This window comes from Dipteris shenzhenensis, chromosome 11 (assembly GCF_047967505.1).
Source record: "Dipteris shenzhenensis isolate YYH24624 ecotype China chromosome 11, Dip_SZ_1.0, whole genome shotgun sequence".
Lineage (NCBI taxonomy): Eukaryota > Viridiplantae > Streptophyta > Polypodiopsida > Gleicheniales > Dipteridaceae > Dipteris > Dipteris shenzhenensis.
The window spans coordinates 51,487,426-51,508,787 of NC_141606.1; the positions used below are offsets into that span (position 1 = coordinate 51,487,426).

The 21,362-nt window shown below is 45.0% G+C and overlaps 1 protein-coding gene across 2 annotated transcripts in view; it reads left to right on the forward strand.

The window, feature by feature from the left end:
- CBL (cystathionine beta-lyase) overlaps positions 1–21,362 on the forward strand; it is a 46,709-nt gene that overhangs the window by 11,963 nt on the left and 13,384 nt on the right. For both annotated transcript variants that reach the window (XM_087381025.1, XM_087381026.1), the window contains exon 7: positions 11,902–12,013. In XM_087381025.1, coding sequence (XP_087237151.1) covers positions 11,902–12,013 — 112 coding nt within the window. The remainder of the gene's footprint in view (positions 1–11,901; positions 12,014–21,362) is intronic.

The following is a 21,362-nucleotide window of genomic DNA, read 5'->3' on the forward strand; positions in this document are numbered from 1 at the left end:
TTTAAGAGTAGGATTAGGAAGATTTTTCAAAGTGGTAACAACATGATCATAATCTTCAGGCATACTTTTGAGCAACACTGCCATTGCATCATCTGTAGTGATTGGAGAGTTGATAGAAGCAAGTTGAGTCATGAGACTCCGCATATAATTGACATGGGCAGCCAAAGGAGTGCCACTAGCCATCTTCAATTCAAAGAAAGCAATCTTAAGTGACAATTTTGAGATGTGAGATCTAGCACCAAAAATAATGTCAAGCTTCTGAATCAGAAATGTGATGAATATAGTCATCTCCTAAGCCAAGAGCAATGATGCCATAGGCTTTCTCCTCTCTAGCAGGATCTCTTGCCGGATGTGTCGGAGCTGAGGATTCTCCAGCATTAGAGGCTGTTGAAGAAGTAGTTGAAGCAGGTTTGACAAGCCCCCAGAGGTTTTCCCCCATCAATGCAAACTTAACCTTCATTTGCCATGTGTGAAAGCCTTTACCATTGAACTTATCCATATTCAAGATGGTAGCCATGAGAGGGTCTAACCCAGAATGGGCAGTGTCTACTCTCTTACAAGGCTAGAAAAAATTGAAGAGCTTCAAAATACAAGCAACCAAATTCCATACTACAAAACATAATGGAAATGATGTTTTAACTTGCATGCTTCATAGAGGTGGCTAAATGAAAGCATTCCAAGCAAATCCAGGTGTAGCAACTTAAAGCAAAGCTGTAGCCATAGTTGTACAGAAGCTATTCAATACTGTAAAACATCAGAAATGCTAAAGTAGCATCAAACTCACAACATTGTCAAAACTGTCCAGAACAGAGACCTGAACTTGGAGGGTGCAATTCTCACAGCTCATAGCTCTATTCAAGGGGATTTTTATGCAGGAAGAAGGGCCTTATACCAGAGAAGGGCTACCAGCAAGGAGAGGTGCAATGTTGCGTCAGGTTGCCATAGCCAAGCTTGAGAAGATCGACTGGTTTTTCGTTTGTTGCGCCTCCATTCCTTGTCCAAATGAGCTTAGATTTCAACAGCAGGTTCCCTTCCGCCTCTGTGCTTATCCTTCTGTCAATTCCTTAATTGACAGAAGGATAAGCACAGAGGCGGCATTGCACAAAATTTCGTTAGAGAGTGTGAGTGTTGGCGTTTCACATACAGTCGAAATTTCACCAAAAGCTTGCAGTTGGAAGTTCGCCCATACAAGAGGAGTTTGCAGCTCAGAGGGTTTGGGCAATGGTCGTTTGTAGGCAGAGAACAGAGCTCTCAAAGATTTTGGGAAGGAGGAGGAAAATGGAGAAGATGAAGAAACTTGTAGTTTATGCTTGAGATAGCATCTAATGCTAGGCTAGGCTAGATCTAGAACTTAAAGCTTTGATACCAAATGTAGAATCCCGTAGGATAGAATAGATGCATCTTGAAAGAGGTGTGAGAGCACAATGAAATCTCTATATTGATTGTGAGAGAGAAGACTCTCTTGGGAGAAGATAATACCTTCCCTACATAGTGGCAATCAGCCCCTACATTAGTGGGAATCAATCCCTACATCAGTGGGATTGCCTTTGTCTTACATCATTACTTAGGTCACACACTAGACACATCATAGCACTTGATGTGCCTTTACAACACACACAAGCACACATGTGACTCCCCTAGATGCACACATGCACCATAGAGCAAGCCCTTGATCATACTTATCCCAACAAATCCCGAATGTGACTATGTCTATCAAACCCTGACAAGTGGTTTTGGCCTTAACAATTGCCTTCGTTAAGTCATGCATGTAATTCTTGGTGCACTCACAAATTACATACTCCATTCAAGTGGAAAAGGCAGTCCATGCATAATCAATATCAATCAGAGTTTCTGCCCAAAGAGGTGCAATGGCATCATGGGTCATGTTCGTAGATGCATCATGTTGCAGGTAATTGTTATTTACTATAAGAGGCCTTTCATCTGAAAGTCTATCAATCTGCATCTCATGAAAAGAGAGCTTTAACCAAAGTGGAGCATGATGCGAGTGCGGAAATGCATAGTCCACCGACGATTGGCAAGTCAGGGCATCATATTGATGCACATTAACTATATACCAACGATCCAATCGTGTCCGGTATGTAGACTGCATTATGCTGAAAATTATAGCTAGGAAGTAAGGCATGTAATTCTTTCCATTCCTCTAATTGACTCATATAGTCTCATCACCCTCCAAATCATGTCTCGTGGGATTTGCATCTTTTGAAGTCTCCTAATCATGCGGAATCGTGGGGCTTTGTGAAAGGCCTTTCGAAAGTTTGCAAAGCAAACATGGACTTTCTCGGATCTCGATCTTGCCTCCTCGACGAGAACCTGCAGAGAGAAGATGTGATCAAGAGTAGAATGCTGCCTTCGGAACCTCACCTGCCCCAAAGCCCGTTGTCCACGTGCTAATCTCTCTCTCTAGTATCGAATTGTAAGTCTTGGCCAATGTGTGACTAATCATGAGAGTGCCTTTGTGTAGGAGCTAATCTCTCTCTGATACGTAAAATCTTGGCCAATGTGTGACCAATCATGAGAGTGCAGTAGTTCACTGTGTCTATGGGATCCCTTGCTTTGTGTATTGGCACGATGGTGGTGGTACTCCAAGCAAGAGGGAGGCCGTGACATGTGACATCATGAGATGTTAACCTCCAACATCCCTCTCAGCTCCTAGATGGAATAGAGACGCCAGGGAGCTAGGTGTGCCGTTGGAGCAACTGGAGGAATCCATCGTGTGATACTCCATCGCTCAAGAGCGCCACAGGTACTGTCGAAGAAGCCCCCTCTTGATGCGAACCGCCTTAGTGCGATCACTGGAAACTTGGAACTGTTGCTCCCAGGCCACATGTGCTAGGTATACTCCTCTGGTCTGGTAGTGGTACTATATGCCATCTGTTACCACAGTCCAATTGTTGGTATAGATCTTCTCTCGGCACTCATCATCAAATCATGGGTTCTGGGGCATCTTCCCAGTTGGGGACGCGTTTGCGGATCAAGTCATGGGTAAGGATCTATTGGCGACATCCCGAACCTTTGATGCAAGAGTATCGAGGTCGGCACCATAGATCGGTAGCTCATGAGACAAGTGGCTCATATAGACCGCACCAAGTGCATGGTCAAAGTATATTTGGACATGGGTGGGGGTAGGAGGGTCCCATTCTACGGCTAGCATGGTACTCGTAGATGCTGAATGTCAGATAGGAATGATTAGCGGCGAGTTAGGGGGGAGGGACAATAAAGTCATGTACTCGTGACACAAAGGCCGGGAAACCCATTAAGTAGTCTATGGTACTTGTTTCCCCTCATGTGGGAAACAAGTGAGCCCTTTGGATAACGGCCATCTCTAAAGACTGTTATATATGATCAAGTCACGTACTGCTCCCATCTTGTATAAGTGTCATACTCTTATCACATGTGGTGCATCCTCTAAGTGCCTCACTATCCCAAGCATTGCTGGGTCTATCTTTGGTACTCTAAGGGGGTTTAATCCAAAGGCAGTAGACCCACCCTTCTGGTCCTCATACACACATTGAAATCACCTCAGAGGAGGATCACCCCTTGCCTAGAAAACTCCATGATATTACCATATATCGTCTCGTATAGGTTGTGACTCTTTGTGGTGAGCATAGGATGATGTATGTGGGGGAAGTAGCATAATGCAATGAAAATCGACCATGTGTCAAGCAATTGAACTTGTATCCACATCTGTCGTGCATGCTCCTCCTTTCGTGTCATCTGTCGTGCATGCTCCTCCTTTTGTGTCATAGATATGAGGAGTCTCAGGTGTGAGCTCAAAAGAGCAGCCTTCTAAGCCTTGGATCCCAGTGTCTCTCCTCATTTTCTTGTGAGCCTACTCCCAAGTTATCTTGTCACTGTGGCTAAGCCCTTTCTCTGGGTTCACATGTGTCTTGGTATAGAAAACCACATTTTTGTCAGTGTAAGTCTCTCAGAAACCCCTTGGGTCATGCCCCGTCCCATAGGCCCAACACTGTCGTGTGTTGTCCACATCCTTGTCTTCCCTTTTTGCCCTTTTTGCTCTCTTTAAAATAATCACTTTGCCAACTCTATAGGCATTCCACTTCCCTTCTTGTTTTGCTACTAGCTAGGAGTTTTTTAATGCAGGAGATCGCTCATTCTTTGGTGTAGTTGTTCTAGTGAAACATGCTCTTCAGCTTGTTGTGGCTCTTAATGATCGGAAAGGTAGATGGATTATTATGTAATGCCTTGTACAAGGGGAGAGCATTGATTTGGCAGGCCACGTAGTAGTGTCCCTAAAGACGGCATGCTTTTATTTGTGGGGCTTTAATAATGCTCCACAGCAAGGGAATAATACGTCTAGTCACACCCATAGGCTGGCTTTAGAATGTAAACACTGGACTCAACTAATACTTCAGCTGAGTCTTGCTGACCTTGGGACATTAGTATTAGATCAGTTGCATATATCATGATGGGGACAGCTATTTGTGCCGTCCCCACCTAAAGTATCATGGAGGATGCTGCTCATCGATGTTAAGTTCTAAAAGTGTAGGAAACAACTGGATCTATGCTTGATGGTGCTAGCAATTTTCCCAAACATGCCCTATGTCATGCGGATCCTATTTGTGAGTTCTCACGAAAGGATATGTTGAGTACGTGCCCCTGGAGGCCTATCAGATTGGATTGAGAGCACAATCGGAGCACCCATGCTTTTTCCTCATATGCATCAAGCTGGAATAACCTGTGATAGAATGTGCTTGTGAAAACCAAGGCATAGTCTCCCTCCTTGTCTCGGACCATACATTGGTCATCTTCAAAGAGGACTTGGTAAGCTCTTTGAGATCCCAGGGACCTATAAAACATCATGGATGCAAGGATCTGAACCATCCACGGTTGTGAGTCAATCCCTTTAGTTGGATAAGAAGAATCGTTGGCACAAGGACGTGCCAATTGGTGCACTGGATAACTTAGCAAAGATATATTTATGTGAGGTCATATGGCGGGAAACACCGCAATCAAAGTATCATGTCTTTGCCGTCTCATTCACATTGATAATGCGTGACTCCCAAGAAAAATCATAGCCTAAGTAAAGAAGGCCCAATCATCATCGGAACCTGCATGATGAGCTGAGCCTGAAACTGCCATACCAGACTTTTTCTTGTTCTCTTTTGCAAGCCTCTTGGGGCATTCACTGATGTGATGAACATGCTTTTTGCAATAATGGCACTTGCCTTTCTTGAAAGGCTTTGAGGCATCCTTTTTATCTTTCCCACCTACATGTGCATGTGCAGGACCAGTGATATAGTAGAGGAGGAGGAGAGTGCTGCTCTCGCTACCTGCCCTACACGCCGTCTCCCTCCTCCCTCCAGCCCCCCTCCGCCTCCTTCCTCCCCCAGCATCTCCCACCTCCATCCCCGCCTCCTCTCCGCCTCCATCCCACCTCCACCTTTGCCTCCCTCCTCGCTTCCACCTCCACTTCCTTCCCTGTCTCCATCTCCGCCTCCCCCTCCGCCTCCTTCCCTGCGTCCATCCCGCCCTCTCTCCGTCTCCCTCCCCGACTCCCCTTCTGTCGCCTTTCCTTCCACTTCCTCCCCCGCCTCCTTCCCCTTCTCCTTCCCCTTTCTCCGCCTCCTTCTCCGCCTCTCCTTCCGCCTCCTCCCCCGCCTCCTTCTTGGCCCCTTCTCCGGCTCTTTCACCGCCTTCCTCTCCCCCGTTCCCTCCTCCTCTCTCCTCCCACTTTGTTTTCAAAGGACCTCATTGCAGCCCTTCAGCCCTTTCTCATCTCCTCCATCGACCCTCGGGCCTTGGGTGTGTTCGGGTTTGGGTCGCAGGGGCTTCTTCGAGGTGCCTCTTTTTTAAGGGCTCCTAACCTTTCTTGGGGGTGAGGCAGCTTTCTTGCCCACCTTCCAAGTGGCTTTTTCCTTTTTCTTTTCCCCTTCTTCGCAGCAGGAGTTTTTTTGCTTGTTTGGAGAAAGAAAATCTTGGTGGTGACCCTTGGTCTGGCCAGAGGGGCTCTATGGCAGCACCCTTGAATCCCACAGCCGTTACGGTTCCTTTCACAGATAAGGAGCTATGGGAAGCCCTCAAGGTCCTTCCGACCCAGAAGTGTCCTGGCGAAGATGGCTTGACTCTGGCCTTCTTTCGTAACTTCTGGGAGATCATTTCTACCCCTTTTTGCTCAGCCTGCCAGGAGATCTTCTACGCGGGCTCCCTTCCTCAGTCCCTGAGCAAGGGTGGATTTGTTGATCCCAAAAGGGGGAGATAGGTTAGACATCCAGCAGTGGAGACTAATTACCCTGCTTGACACCGCATACAAGATCCTCGCTAAGGTCTTGAGTTTGTGGTTGCGACCTTATCTCACCGACATCATCCATGATACACAGATTAGCTTTGTACAGGAGCGTAGCATCCTGGACAACATTTTCACATTCTGGGAGGCAGTTGATTGGGCCAGGGAGAAGTCACAGCCTTTGGCCATCCTTCTCTTGGATTTTGAGAAGGCTTACGACAGGGGTGGAGTGGTCTTTCCCGGAGGGCACTGTACAGAGGTTGGGTTTCTCACACAGATGGATTAGAGGAGTCTCGGCGCTTTATGCAGGGAGCTCTAGTCAGATGCTTATTGGTGGACACATGGGCGAGGCCTTTGCTCTCTCTCGCTCAGTCTGCCAAGGCTGTCCCCTAGCTCCCTTTCTTTTCATTTTTGTGGCAAAGGCATTGGGCTACTACTTGAGATCGCAGGTGACGGGCCTCACGGGGTTGACGCTCCCAATCAGACAGGAGGAGCTACTAGATTCCGAGTTTGCAGATGACACAGTCCTATATGTAAAGGGTACCCCAATGAGCTTGGAGAGAGTCCGGGGAGCCTTGGCTATTTACTATGAGGCCTTAGGTGCACAGATCAACCAGACAAGATCCATCAGTTTCTTCATAGGATTCGAGGAGACACATAAGATTCGAGAGTGGGGGAGTGCCTTTGGCTTCTGTTGGATACTGCGGGGCCAAACAGCAAGATACCTCGGGTGCCAGGTGGGTGTTGATATTACAGCAGAGCAGCAGATTGCCTCTGTTCTTGAGAGTGTTTGGCGCAAGCTTCTCTACTGGAGCTCGAAACTCTCCCTAGTAGGCCGTGCCTTAGTAGCAAACTAGGTCCTTCTTGCCACGGCTTGGTACATTGCCTCCTACTGGTGCTTTCACACAGGGTGCATTGGACAGCTCCGACGTTTGGTTCGGAATTTCCTTTGGGCAGGATCAGACGGCACAAGGAATACCATAGACCGGGTCGCTTGGCAGACAGTGATCATGCCCCAGGCATTGGGAGGCTTGGGTATCATTCATCCGGAGATGCAGAGCAGAGTCCTCTTGGGCAAGGTGGTTGTGTACGACCTCACCCCTGGTGCAGAGCCCTGGAAGCTCCTCTTACAGCGAGGGATTCTCAAGAACACCCCACGCACGGGGGGGGGGGGGGGGGCAGTGGCTGCAATCACACAGATGGATCTTCTCAGAGGTCCCCCTTACGGGGAAGGGTTTCCCCATGATGAGGAGCCTACATAGGGTTTGGCAAAGATTAGCAGGTGGCCTCATCTGAGCTTAGCCTTTTTGTAGAGAGGAGTTCGAGCGTGAGCCCCTCATTTGGCACCCGGAGATGAGGGATCAGGATGGACGTATGCTCGAACAACGGACTCACATTGGATGGGCAGAGTGGGATAGTGGCTCGGCTTGCTTCTTTGGCAGATGTAATAGATTACCCATGGAGGCAGAGGCGGGGTTTGGAGCCATAGCGCATATGCGAGGGGAAGGATAGCGGATGAGGCAGATTGACCTTGCATCCTCGAGTCTTGGTGGGAGGGACTCCGCATGTGGATGGACAGGAGTTGGTTGGGTCGATTTTCTTGGGCTAGGGTCACCTTGAGAATGATGATCCAGCAAGGCAACAAGCACGGTTTTTTCCATGTAGGGCTCAGAGGCTTGCTTCAGGCACTCACTGAGAGAGACCCACAGATGGACGGGAGTCTGGATGGGATTCATTGGCATATGAGTAGAGTTGTGGGCTGATTGGGGAAGGAGTGGCACGTTGATCCCCCTAGTATTCTAGAGCAGGATGCTCCAGATGGTGCCTTTGGCTTTGGGAAGGTAGGCCCCTTAGGGAGGTCCAGTGGGATCCGGGAGAGTGGTTTTGGCTTTCCAGGGTCGGCCTCACGGAGCAGGTGGATGAGGTGTCCTTCTTTTCCTATACCACATGGATTGGCAGGAGTCTTGAGATGGACTATTTGACATTGACCCCTTCGAGAGATAGGCACTGGGTGGCCCAGAGGGTGCCCCAGGAGGTTCGTTCCAGGTTTTGGACATGTCTATGGTCTAGTTGGCGGTTGAGGAAGATCTCCTACTACTTCTAGCTAGCTGCCCAAGGAGGCTTGCCCATAGGCTCGTGGTTGGAGTAGATGAGTGTCACTACTGCTCTGTTGGAGTTTTAGAGACGATCCCTCACTATCTTTGGGGATGTTGTAGTGTAGCAAGGATCTGGATGGGAGCCCTCAGGACTATGACCCGCATGCAGAGCCTTCAGAGGGACTACACGTGGGGGATGGTAGAATGGTTGACTGAGGGAGGTCACGCGTTCCAAATTGATGTGGTCTCTCTAGCTTACCGGACACAGGGTCAGAGCATTCAAAGGATAGGGCTCCATGAGGCGGTTCCTCCTGCTAGCCCAAATCCTCATTCCCCTCTGGAGGATAGCGTGTGGAAGGACGTTGCTTGTATCATGGTGTGGAACATTTGGGTTGCTCGCTGTAGTCTGGTGATGGGTGAGCATCCGGTTCCACCCTCGGCTACCTTGGTCGCCATCTGGTAGATATCATCTACACCATGCGGTCCATCTGGGAGCGTGGGACCCCGGGCTCTAGGGTGATTATTGTGAGGCACACATGTTTCTGCAAGGCTTGGCCTGCAGGTGTTTTCTACATATTCATTTTGCGAGAGATTCGCTGGTTGTATAGTCCCCCACTTGGCTGTTAGCCCTTGTACCAGAGATTCCCGAGGCAGTGAGTTGGGTTTCTCTAGAATAGGCTGGTTTCTTCTTTCAGCCTTTATCATTTTTTCCCATACTCAGAACCTTGGGGGCTGCTGTTTTGTATGAAGTTGTTCAAGCATTAATAGAAGGCTCCTTTCTTTGCAAAAAAAAAAAAGGGACCATTGATAGAGGCATGACGTGGCTGAACTTTCTTTTTGACCTTCTCCTTTGCTGAAAAAGTATGTTCCCTAGTATGACAATGTGAAGCCATATCCTTTTGCATTTGCTCCTCTTGCCACCACAAGAGTGCTACCAACTCTTGAAAAGTGAGGCGATTTTGATTCCCTCGCATTGAAAGGTTGAGAGATGTATGAAAAAAAAGATAAGACTTCGGCAAGGAGTTCAAAGTAATGGTAACAAGTTGTGAGTCTAGACTGACTTCATGAATGTTCAAGAGTTGCTCTCCCAAATCTTGAATCTTGGTGTGATATGATCCTGCATACTCATCCATGTGCATGCTATCGAGCTGTCTACGCAAGTATGAGACTCTAGCCACATTACGAGCTTGATACATATTCTCCAAAATATCCCAGGCAGCTTTAGAAGCCTAGCAGGTTCTGATGTGAGGGATACGAACCTCTTCACATTTGGTGAAATCAAAGATAACGCTTGGGCATCACGAGTATTCCACCTCTTTTGCTCAGGAGTAACATCGCTAGGTGCTTGTGCTTGGGCAATGGGAGCAGCTTGTTGTTGCCCTTATTGCCTCCCCCATGCACCACCAACACGACCTTGACCCCCTGTGGAGGCTGGGGCAATCTGATGAGGACAGGCTTCACACCTTTGACATAGTCACATAAATTCTTGACAACCAAAAGATTCCACACCATAAAACTCCAGAGAGAAAAGTTGGTGCCATCCAACCTATCCTTTTGGGCAAGAATCTGAAAGGCATTATTTGAATTTTGGGGTGCCATTGAGCAACCAAAAAGAGGCAAAAAAATCTCAGCAAAGCTCGCTTGCTGTGAACACTCTGCTCAAGCAAGAAAAATCACTGCCCAAGCCTACTATATTAGGCTTGAGGATGCACCTGAAATCTGCCAGAAAAGTCCTGTGCTGGTATATGTATTGCAATTCCAGAATTCTCTAAAAAATTAGCTAATGCTTGGCTCAACAAGGCATAAAATAATGGCATACACCCAACCGGAAATCACCTCTGGTCCAAACTAAACACCCTATTACAAAGCCCAATGGTCTCTCAAGGATGTAAACGCAAGATGGGAGCTGGCCTGATGCATGATGAAGTAAGGGTGGGAGTGGCTTTTGGTTGTATGGTTCTACCAATAGTGGGATTCACTGCCAAAACTAGTGAATATAGAAAAAACTACTGAATATAGCAAATGAGCCACCTACAAAGCTGATCAGCAGGTTGAAAATCATTCTCCACGCTTTAATTCTGGCTTTATCATTATTTTGTAAAAATCAGTCCAAAAACGTACAAAATACAAGTTGAAATGCTCCTAGTTTGCCCCAGGTACACAAAAGTATTCACCCAGCTTCAAGAGCCTTCCAGGAGCAAGGCAAGTTCACCAAAAGCTCCAAAACAAGGAAGAACAGCAGTGAAATGGGACGACCAGCTCCGAAATCAGCTCCAGACAGGTCGTCTTAACTCAAAACAGCCCCGAGATAAGGCAACTTGGTTCCATGACAAGTCACCCCTCTCTAGATGTGCTCTTGGTGTTGCTGAAGTTGAAGACAGCCTGGCCGCTGCAAGTTTTTGCGATGAAATCGAAGTCCACAGCAGAATCGGAAGCAGGGGGAGTGATACGGGAGCGAAGGACACTTTGCTCTGATACTAATTGTTGGAAATGGAAAAGAGAGAATGCAAGAGGATGGAGTTGAAGCATGCTGGAATGAAATTGCAGCAACACAAATGAAGTACAAAGCTAGGGTAGTCATAGAGATAAAACCCTAGGATGGACCCTAACTGGGTCAAAAGACTAACTCCAACCTCTAACTGAGGTTAGGGATAAAAAACCTTAATAAAGGGAAATGTGGCCGTGTCCCCCTATTACATAACATTTGGCACTGCCTTAGGAAATATAAATAGCTCTAACAAATACTAAAGATAGTGCTACAACTAGACCATCATAGTCTTGGGCAAAGCAAAGATGAAAAATTCTGAGTGTGGATAGATCCATGTTCTATTATGTAGCATGGAAGTCATAAGTACCAACTCCAAGAGGTCCCACATCTTATATTTGAGCTGAATGCCTAGGTGTACTTACCTACAAATGAAGAGAAGGAGCCAAAAGAGAATAGTCGTTTGTATGTTAGAGGTTGACTAGACCTTCATAATGAGGGTATCAAGCCAATCCTTTTTTAACAAAAAACAAATGACCTCATAAAGCCTTAAGACACACTAAGGCTCATGTTACATAAGTTGGTATGTGTTACAAAATAGGTCCCTTTGAATGTCATTCTTAACAAAGGATGATCTGTTTAGCAAGTTTGGGCCTACACAACACTTAGTTGATGGCTTTAACAAGGTATCTGCAATGGAATTCATGCTTTACACGTGAAAGTATCTTCATTATATGGGACGTCTACATGATTGTCTGCATGCCTTTGTTATATAGTGTTCCATTGTGCCATCGTATGTTTTACCATGTTCCATGCTCTTATCGTGAGTGTGGAATCTTAAGTTTTTGTGTTATTTTGTTTTTTCATGTTATGGTTTCATAGCATATTGGCATTAGAATTTTCATGTTATTGGTGGTTTCATAGCATATGGTTTCATGCTCTGAGTGGGTGGATAGAAAGTTTTAATGGATGGGTGGGAGAATCCTCTTAATAGAGATAAAACTTTGTATCTTTTGCTCACAATGTCTGACAAGTGCTTCACATTTTGAATGCAGACGTGTTGATACCACTAATTTGCAGGAGGTCCGAACTGCTATTGGTCCTAAAACTAAAATAGTATGGCTGGAAAGCCCTACTAATCCTCGCCTCATGATATCTGACATAAGGGTGAGTTGCATACGGGGCCTTGTTATTGTCATTGTTTTTTCAAGTGTTGGAGATTTTGAGTTTCTTTTGGCCTCTCTGTTGTTGGGTTTGTTGGAGGTAATTGGAATGTTAACACAAATGGACCATAATACAAAGTGTGGGCAGCCTATTGTGAATCTTTGGATCCCAAGATGACTGTTCCAGCACAATCTCTAGCATGAAATGTAGTTAAAGAGTATTATCATTGCATGTTTCTTTTGAAGAGCCAAGAGATTGATGTCATGGTATGTTGTGTAATGTGGATCCAAATTACTTGGTGGATGTATTGAAAGGTCCAAATTACTAGCATGAAATGTAGTTAAAGAGTATTATCATTGCATGTTTCTTTTGAAGAGCCAAGAGATTGATGTCATGGTATGTTGTGTAATGTGGATCCAAATTACTTAATGGATGTATTGAAAGGTCCATCTCTTTGTGTGTAGAAGTGGGGGAAAAGAAATGCAGCATTGTGACCTACGATTTTCATGGTGGCTCCCTCTTTCTTGACTCTCAAGGATGGATGTTGGTATAGTTCTATTTAGAAGCCACCAAAATTTTAATATTTTTGTAAATATTCCAAGGTCAATATTACTCAAACCAATGTACCTTCATATATGGAGGCTGCACTTAAATTAAGAAGGTTGACTTATGTGGAGTTCCGCTTAGTATCTTATGGAGCAACCGACTCCCTCTGCCAGAAGTTGCCATCTTGGCTTTGAGCAATCAGTTCACAACCCTTTTGCTCAGGAAGAGGCTAACACAAAGGTCCTTGCAATACTCAGCTCCTGCCCTCTGTTCATCCCACATTCAACTCTTCCAACTCCTTTTTTTTGGGGGGGGGGGGGGTGGTGTGGTGGGCCCCCCCCCCGGCCCGGTCGTCTATTAGAAGCTTTGAAATTGATACAAAATATAAGCAATCCATGAGGCGCTGAAGCAGGAAAACTGGTTTTTCTGCAACTTGCCTGTCAAGGTCCCAGCACACCGCTCCTAAGGTACCCTGGAAGTAGGTGCCAACAATCAATGTAGGGGGTTATTCAACCAGTGGATATCTCGATTCATGAAAATGTGGAAAATGTCTACAAGCCATGTCGTCTTGCAAAAATGCTTCCGCTGTTGACGAGGTACGTGCAGGTCGAATCTGCTGCCTTCCCATCACAAGGCCACATCGAGATAGTCTAGGATGGCAATTGCCCCAAACGTTTTCCTCTGGTGCGAGTTTAGGAATCCAACGAGTTTAAGAATTTTGGTTGATTACTTGCTCTTCATCTATCAAATATGCCAACGAATCATCTCTATGAAAGAAGCTTGCCTCCCCACCCAAGCCACCATACGTAAGGTGAAAACTTGGTGGAAACCTGTGCATCCTAGTTACAATCTTGAGAGAGCATGATCAAATCCTTTGGGCTAGGGGCCAGCTCCACAGGCAGTGAGCTATTGTCTCTAGGTCTCCGATTGGCAATAATGAATGGTCCCATCTCTCCTCATTTGCTCCAGCTGTGGGCCATCAGAATGAAGAAGTATGAAATCTTCCTTGGGCGGAGGCTGATAATGTGATGATACAAGTCTCCTAGTGTGTTCTTTGGGTGGGTATCCACTATAGGCTCCAGATGTGGCCTCATTTGGCATGACTGGCTGCGTAGGCCAAGAAGGAGAATATCTTGTAGGGAGATGCTGCATCAATCTTGTCATGACAAGAGAAATGATTATTTAGTTGATTAATAGTCATTAGAACCTTATTATTGTTAGGCGCCAATTTGATGGTGCGGTTATATGTTTGTATTTATGATCGATCAAGCGGTGTAAATAGTACCGCCAAACTATGTAACGTTGGCCAATGATTAGTAATAAAGATGTGCACACACGTGTCTAGGTCCTAGGGGCAATAGGAAAGGGAAGGGTGCATCAGAGTGCATTGAATGGTAGGTGCATGGGTCGTAGGATAAGGATAGGTGTAAATGGGAAGATGTAACTTAAGTGATTTCAAGGGACATTAATGAAAGGGCATCACCCTTCATTGTGAATCTCACGTAGCCTTCTCTCTCCCACCTTGCATGTAGGTCGAAATAGAAACAAGTACTCTCACAAGGGCGCTCTTCCCCATTGGAGGGCCAATTGGCATTCAAATTCTGCATGCATTGCACACATTTGCATTCTCAAAAAGTCTGGTTCTTCACATTTGGTATCAAAGCGGTGACAGTCCACGATTGGGACGAGCAAGAAGAGAGGAGGGCAAAGGCCGGCACGACGGAGGAGAGTGCGGCATGACAAAGGTCGACGAATGGGAAGGCGGAAAGACACGCGTGGAAGAAGGCACGGCGTGCGACGACACAACGACAAGCGACGACTAGTGACAGCAATCTGAAAACGTGATGGTGCGACGAATCAGGGAAGAAATGCTCTCTGATATGTATTTCCTGCAAGCAGCCTTTCCTTCTTGCAAACTGTCTTTCTAGGAAGGCTCGCACATTGCGCTACAAACAAACTCTTCTGTCCTCCAAAGTCTGAAATTCAGAGGTTCTGAGGGTAAGGGCTCTCTTTGAAATTTGTAGCTCTTGGACGAGGAACGGGGTGTCCTAACAGGGTGAACCCCCCCCCCCCGGCCCAGTGAATGCACCCTTAAAATCGTTAAACCGTGAGGAAAAGAGACCCCCCCCCGTTCTCCCAAACGGAAAGTCGGATTGGAACAAGATTTGAAGGGGGTGATCCACCCACCAAATACCCCCTATAACGGTATCTAGAGCTCCAATCCACTCAAAATAATTAGCCCAAACGGAGTGTACCAGTTTACAGCAGAAATACAAGAACAAAAGCCTAAAAGAGAGGGAAGAAGAGGTCATTTAAAGTGGTTCTTGGACACAAGCAAAGCGGGAGTCGGATAAGTACCACCAACTTTACAACACTTCACTTTTGCTGTAAAATAAACCCCTTTTCTGGAATTACAGCAAGTCATTTTCTCTCTTGTATAGGCCTTCAACTTGAAATCCAACACACATGGATTGTAATCCAAGTGCAAGAGGAAGAGAGGAGACTCTTGTGGATAAGCTGATTTTCAGCTTAGCAATATGATTGAACAGTCCATTATGACAAGATTAGGGACTAAGAGGGCTCTTAACTTTGAGGATGAAGAGTTGAGTACCCCTTCTAAGAGATCCCATTCCAACCCCGAGAGAGAATCGAGTTCCTTAAATATGATGGGGCAAGAGAGGTTGACAAAATCCTTAATTGGATTCGCTATTTTGAGCTATAGTTTGCCCATTAAGACAAGACCGAGTAAGAGAAGCTTGCTCTTGCCACATTGCATCTGCAAAAGGATGCTCTAATGTGGTGGTCTTTGTCACAAACATGAAAAGAGCCTATTTATGAATGGGCTAAGTTTGTGGAGCAACTGAAGCCACTTTCATGCCACTGAGGCATGAAGAGAACCTAACCTTGCGTTGGGAGAGATTTAGGCAGTTCGATAATGAGAGTAATGCAGATTTTACAGCCAGGTTTTGGAAATCGTCTCTAGATTTACCTGAAAAGAGTGAGGAAGATAGGAGAAAGAAGTATTTAGCAGCCTTAAGCCCAAAAGTAAGATACGAGGTTGAAATGTTTAAGCCGGTCACACTTAAGGACCTCACTAAGCTGGCTGAAATAGCCGAGAGGAAATTGAATCCTCATAAACGCTTCAATAAGGAGAGTGGGTCAAAATCTAAGACCAACAACATATCCACTTTTAGGAAACCAAACCAGTTTAAGACTAATAAAGGGAAGGGTAAAGCTCTTGTAAGGAATGTGAACAGCCAATCACGTCCTAGATGGGTGCCATTTACTTCTATGACGGATGAAGAGAAGAAGAAGTTGATTAAGGAAGGAAAATGTTTCGGGTGTAAGAAACATAAGCCAGGGCACATATGTCATGAGTGTCCCGTTCTCTTGGCTAAAATTGCCAAGATGAATTCAGTAAAAGGGAAAGCCAAGGCATCCAAGCAGGAGGGTGAGGCTTCTAACTTGTCACCCTCGAAATCTACCATGACTATTGAGCCAATAGTGAATGCCAATACCTTTGGGCCTCATGATCTTTTTAAGGTTTATGGATTCGTGAATGGACATAGAATAGTGGTTCTCCTAGACGATGGATGTAATTATGACTTAGTGAGTGATAGATTGGTAAAATTACTCCATCTTAAACCATAACCTATAAAAAACATGTGAGTCTCGAGAGCTTTTAGGAGACATAATGAAGCAGACACATCCATAGTACGGAATATTCCTTTTCGTATACAAAAATATAGAGATCGAAGGGATTTTCTAGTAGATCCTTTACAAGACGTTGACATGATTCTAGGTAAACCATGGCGTTATGATTTTAACCTTGCTATTCATCCTCATACTCATCATTGTTGCTTTGTACATAAGGATGAAAACATAAGGATCATAGGGGATCGAGGCGTGCATACAATTCCATTGATTACTCCTATCCAAGCAAAAAGATTGGTAAAAAGAGGGATAGATTGTAATCTTGTATATACGGGACTCACGAGATCTTCATATCTCAAAAGAAGATCATGAGATAAATGAATTCCTTAGAGCTTATGAGGATTGATTTTCAAGAGATGACTCATTTGAATTGCCTATGGAGAGAAAAGATGATCATGCCATAGACTTAGAGCCAGGAGCTTCTCCTCCATGTAGAGCCCCGTACCGGATGGACATGATAGAAATAGAGGAGGTAGAAAAACAAATTTATAGGCCCTCGAATCCGTTTCTGAAGGCAGTGGTATCGTCATGGATGTCATAGTAGACTGGGCAACAAAAGATGGAATGCTCCTCTGATTCCACCTCATGCTGATCACAAAGTGATCCTGAGTGAGTGTGGTAGATGAATCTAGGTGTACCCTGGTGGGATAATGAAACCCTTCTCAGAAATGTGCAGGTAGTGGTCTCTAGAGAAGTTGAGCTTCACAAGAAGCTATGGTTTTGAATGTGTGTAGCTGTAAGAGATCCTCTCGGATGATCGGGTTGAACTCGTTGCCCCGAAATGGGAGAGATGGGGCATCAATGATGTACTAAAAGGGAGACAGCCTGTTTATATGGAAGCCCAATCTCTCAAACCATCTGCATGTGTGTGCATACCAACATCTCTGATCATCTTGAGCTGCCAATGCCATAGAGGATGCTAATGCCAACCAAGGTTAGAATGCAATGATAGTGTGATGCTCAGTGGAGGGCAGCTCCCATATGATGCGCAGATGGGCTGGGTTACAATTGGCACAAGGCACCTGCGATGTAGTGCATTTTTAGGAAGCAGAGGCTGCCTAGTTGGCATTCTGTAGAGGGAGGTGGGGAGAGGCAAATTAGTCCATTTTGCAATTGGTCTTAGCTGTCAGCCAAAGACAGCTCTGAGGGTACACTAGAGTGCATGGGAACAGTGAGTTGGAGAGCATAGTGAGCAGGAGCACTCATCTTGGAGCAGCTACGGAAGCTTGTGGGAGGCACATGGTGGTCTCGAAGGAGCTATAATAAGTGATGCAACAGTAAATAGTGCCAGATTTGGGGCCTCCCTTAGTGCATTTATGCGGCAGGTGTTGGTACAGCTCTAGGCAGGTTTTATACTTGCAATTGTCACCTTTTATATGTCTCTTTTGGCTGTACATATGTGTGTACTTTCTTTAGATATGAAGTGCTTCCATCTACTTGTGCACACATATTATTTGAAGTTGGACTACAGTGTTTCCTTTGGTTCTTGAGATTCTTTTGCATATACAATAGCCGACTAGATATCTCTAACATGGTATGCTGTCTATTTGGATTGCTGTTGTGTCATAGAGACATAGTGGTGTGCATGGAAGAAAGATCTAAGAGCTAGGCTTCCAAAGGAAGGTGAGATTTGAAGCTAGGAGGTGTATTCCTTGGTGATCAAGCCATCCATTCAGAGATCGACTTTAACACCTGAAAGAGTAAGTCGACCTTTTCTTAGTGAAGGTGTGATAGGAAGGTCAGTGTGCTTGTAAGAGGGAGTTCTCTTAACAATAAATCTCATAGTACGTCATGGTGTTCCGCATGCCCATTCCAAATTTTGGCACGAAAAAATTATTCGATGGTGACAACTATTAGATTTGGAAGATTTACTCGTTTGCACGTGCATTGCGGGAGGGAGATAACCAGGAGTGGAGGTGAAGCTTGTGGATCATAAGGATGATGTACCATGACCTTGGATAAGTAGGTGATAGAAAGTCCTTAGAGAGACCAATGGTAATGTACATAAATGTAAATATAAAGTGGCTTAATTGTATTAAAAGGGATTGATCAATGATTTAGTTGTCACTGTTAAGGTCTTTGATGATCGGACTCTGGGACGACTAGAAGTCCCTGAGACCTTCATGCACATTAATGCCGGTTAGCTCGTTTGCCAAGTAGGGACAAAGTACCTAGGGGCAAGAATATTAGTTAGAGACCCAAAGGGGCTTAAGTGGTTACAAGGGTTAGAACCTATCAAAGGCTAGGAATAGTAAGGGGCTTTCAAGGGAGATGGGGGCATATTGGGTCTACATGCTACGAGGCAAATAGTTAGGATATGGATAATTAAAATGAGAACACCCAAGGTGTATCAGCAATTGTGTTGACGCTCTATGTATTTGGGCTGAGTGGAGATTCTAGTCTTAGAGTCTTGCAAGTCTTCTATGTAGGCTAAGTGAAAATTAGAATATAACATTTGGTATTAGAGTGGAGTGAAAAGTGTGAAGAAGGTCTACAAGCGTTGATATGTGAAGGACTTTTAGTTATAGAAATTTCAAATGATAGACGCACAAAGAACAAAAGGATTTTACAATGATGACGAAGATTGAGGGAATTTGCAGGTTCCGTTCTGACGACTACGTGCGCAGAAGATCGCAATTAATTTAATGTTTGTATACTCCAATTGAAGTGATGCGAGAAGTGATGTAGCAGGGTAGTGAATTTCTCCAAGGGTGTGCGCCTGTTTGATGTTCGGGGCAGATTACCAGTAATAATATCAAAATTGGAGATTTTGATGAACAGGTTGACGGATAGCTAATGCTCCGATGAGTTTGGGATTTGTGAAACTGGTTGTGCACAAGGGAATTTGAACTGAGTGATGCAAGGGGAAATTGGTCTGGGAGTCATCAGGAGTGGCGCCACTCCTTCGTGTAGGTTTGGAGGATTTGGTGCATTAGGTTTTGGAAGGAGTATGGTGTAGATTGGCACAGATGGATGTGGCATAGTGAGGCGTTCGGTGTCATGCAAGTGCACCTGGGGCTTGTGACTAATTGATATTGTTGAATATCGCTGGTACTGCAATGACAAATATTGCAACAAAGGCTTACTGCAACAAAGGCACAATTGGCTCATTGACTGTTCAAAGAGTTTGTGTGGAATCCACGTTGCCTCTGTCAAAATTCTAAAAGGGTAGACCGGCTAGAACTGTTATGTGCTATGTTTGTTCAGCTTAGAAGACAAAGGACCGATGTCTACACATTTGGGCAGCAGCCTCTATTATCTTCATTGGCATTGGGAGGATAGTCACGTTGGTGAATACATAGTTTCACGATTTGTGAATATTTTGGTTGAAAAGGAGAGATTCACAGTTGGACAACTGGTCACAGAGCAAAGAGTCAAAGACTTGTGAGTAACCCGCAACTAGTTTGGTGACATGGAGGCTGTGTATGGGATGTTTTGACCAAGGAGTTTTCTTTTCTCTGTGAATTCAACTTTGGTTGCGTTCTAGTATATTTTGTTTTAGGGTTGCAGTTTATTCAGTTGTATTTTAGGGCACTAGTTTTTAGTTTGTTGATTTTCAGCTTTGAAAGTTTGCACTGGTTCCCCTGGAATAGGGGAAAGAAATGAGGTTTTGGTTTTAGCACAAAAAAAAACCCAACCCAACCAACCAGCCAACACAAGAAAAGCCACAACCCGGTGGATATGGAAGGGAATGACCACCTATAAATGGTCTATAGAGTATAAATGGTCTATAGAGGACGATATCTCTTGTGTGAATCCCGTAGCATTGAGAGCTTCCTCGATACAGCAAGTATAGCATCCCATTGCACGCGAACCTCTGCCCATTGAATGTTAGGATTGGAAATCTAGAGGATGCCTTACAACAGTTGTATGCCAATGATGGGCATGAAGAATTATGCAAAGCCATTCATACTCGGGCAGGTAGACTCTTGAGGGAAGAGAAAGGGGAAGAAATTAAGGATTTCACAGAAGCTACAGATAGGTGGTGGGATGAAACCAAAAAAGAAAAGATAATGTAGCTCTAGTTACTTGAAAAAGCTTTAAACGGGAGTTCAGGAAACGGTTTCTACCCCGACGAAGCTTCTAGAGCTTGGGTAGGAGAAAATTTTCAGTAGCGGAGTATACTGAGAAATTGTGATGAAAATACCGTTAGTGTAGTTTGCTCAAGTCAAAGATTATATATTTTACGACATTATCGAAATGGAAGTCAGAGGAAAGTACGATAAAACGTTGGATGACGCAAATAGCAATTGCATTGAACTAAGAGGATGCAAGGGGTGGTTTTGCATGCCTTAGAACTCACTATGAGTTCTCGAAAAAGTTGACTTTCGAGAGAAAGTTTGTGAGAAGAGTTATAGTGCCACAAGCTAGTAATCAAGCCAAGTAGGCTAAGATAATTGGCAGTACATCACGACCAAGTACCACCATAGGGGTGAAAGGAAACGTATCCCCTATGGCAGTCAAAGTCCTCCTTGACTTTGAGCAAAAGGAACAAAGGACTATGTTTCGGGTGCCTTCTGCCACATTTGTGGAAGGACTGCTTGAAGACCAAGAATTGTCGCATGGCTGAGATGAGGGTCTTAGAATGCGATACGAAAATGGAGGAGAATCTCAAGGCTGACAAAAAACAGATTCAGCTAGTTGGACCTTCTCTCAGGTTAGAAAGGGACTTATTATGTGTTTCTGCTGCTAAAACGATTAAGAATGCACCGAATAACATCTTGTGAAAACTTGTAGCCTGGGGTACTCATATTTTGCCGGTATGGAATTTTTAGAGATGAAGGGGCAAGTTGCTGAGCACGATGTTACTGTGTTGTTCGCTGCACAATGTTAATAATTTCAAACTGGTAAAGAGGCTGAAGCTGAAAACGTGTCCATATGACTATGCTTATGCAGTTCGGATGGAGGATGGGAGTCCAACTGAGGCGTGGGAGCAGAGGGTCAGTTGGAGCTACGCATCCAAGACTGTGTGGAGAAGCTGGATTTTGAAATTACTAGGCTTGCTCACGTAGATGTAGAAGTTGGAATGGGCGTGGCACATGAAGAAAAATCTTGTAGGTGGATTGATAGAAGCACATCTAGAAATGTAATT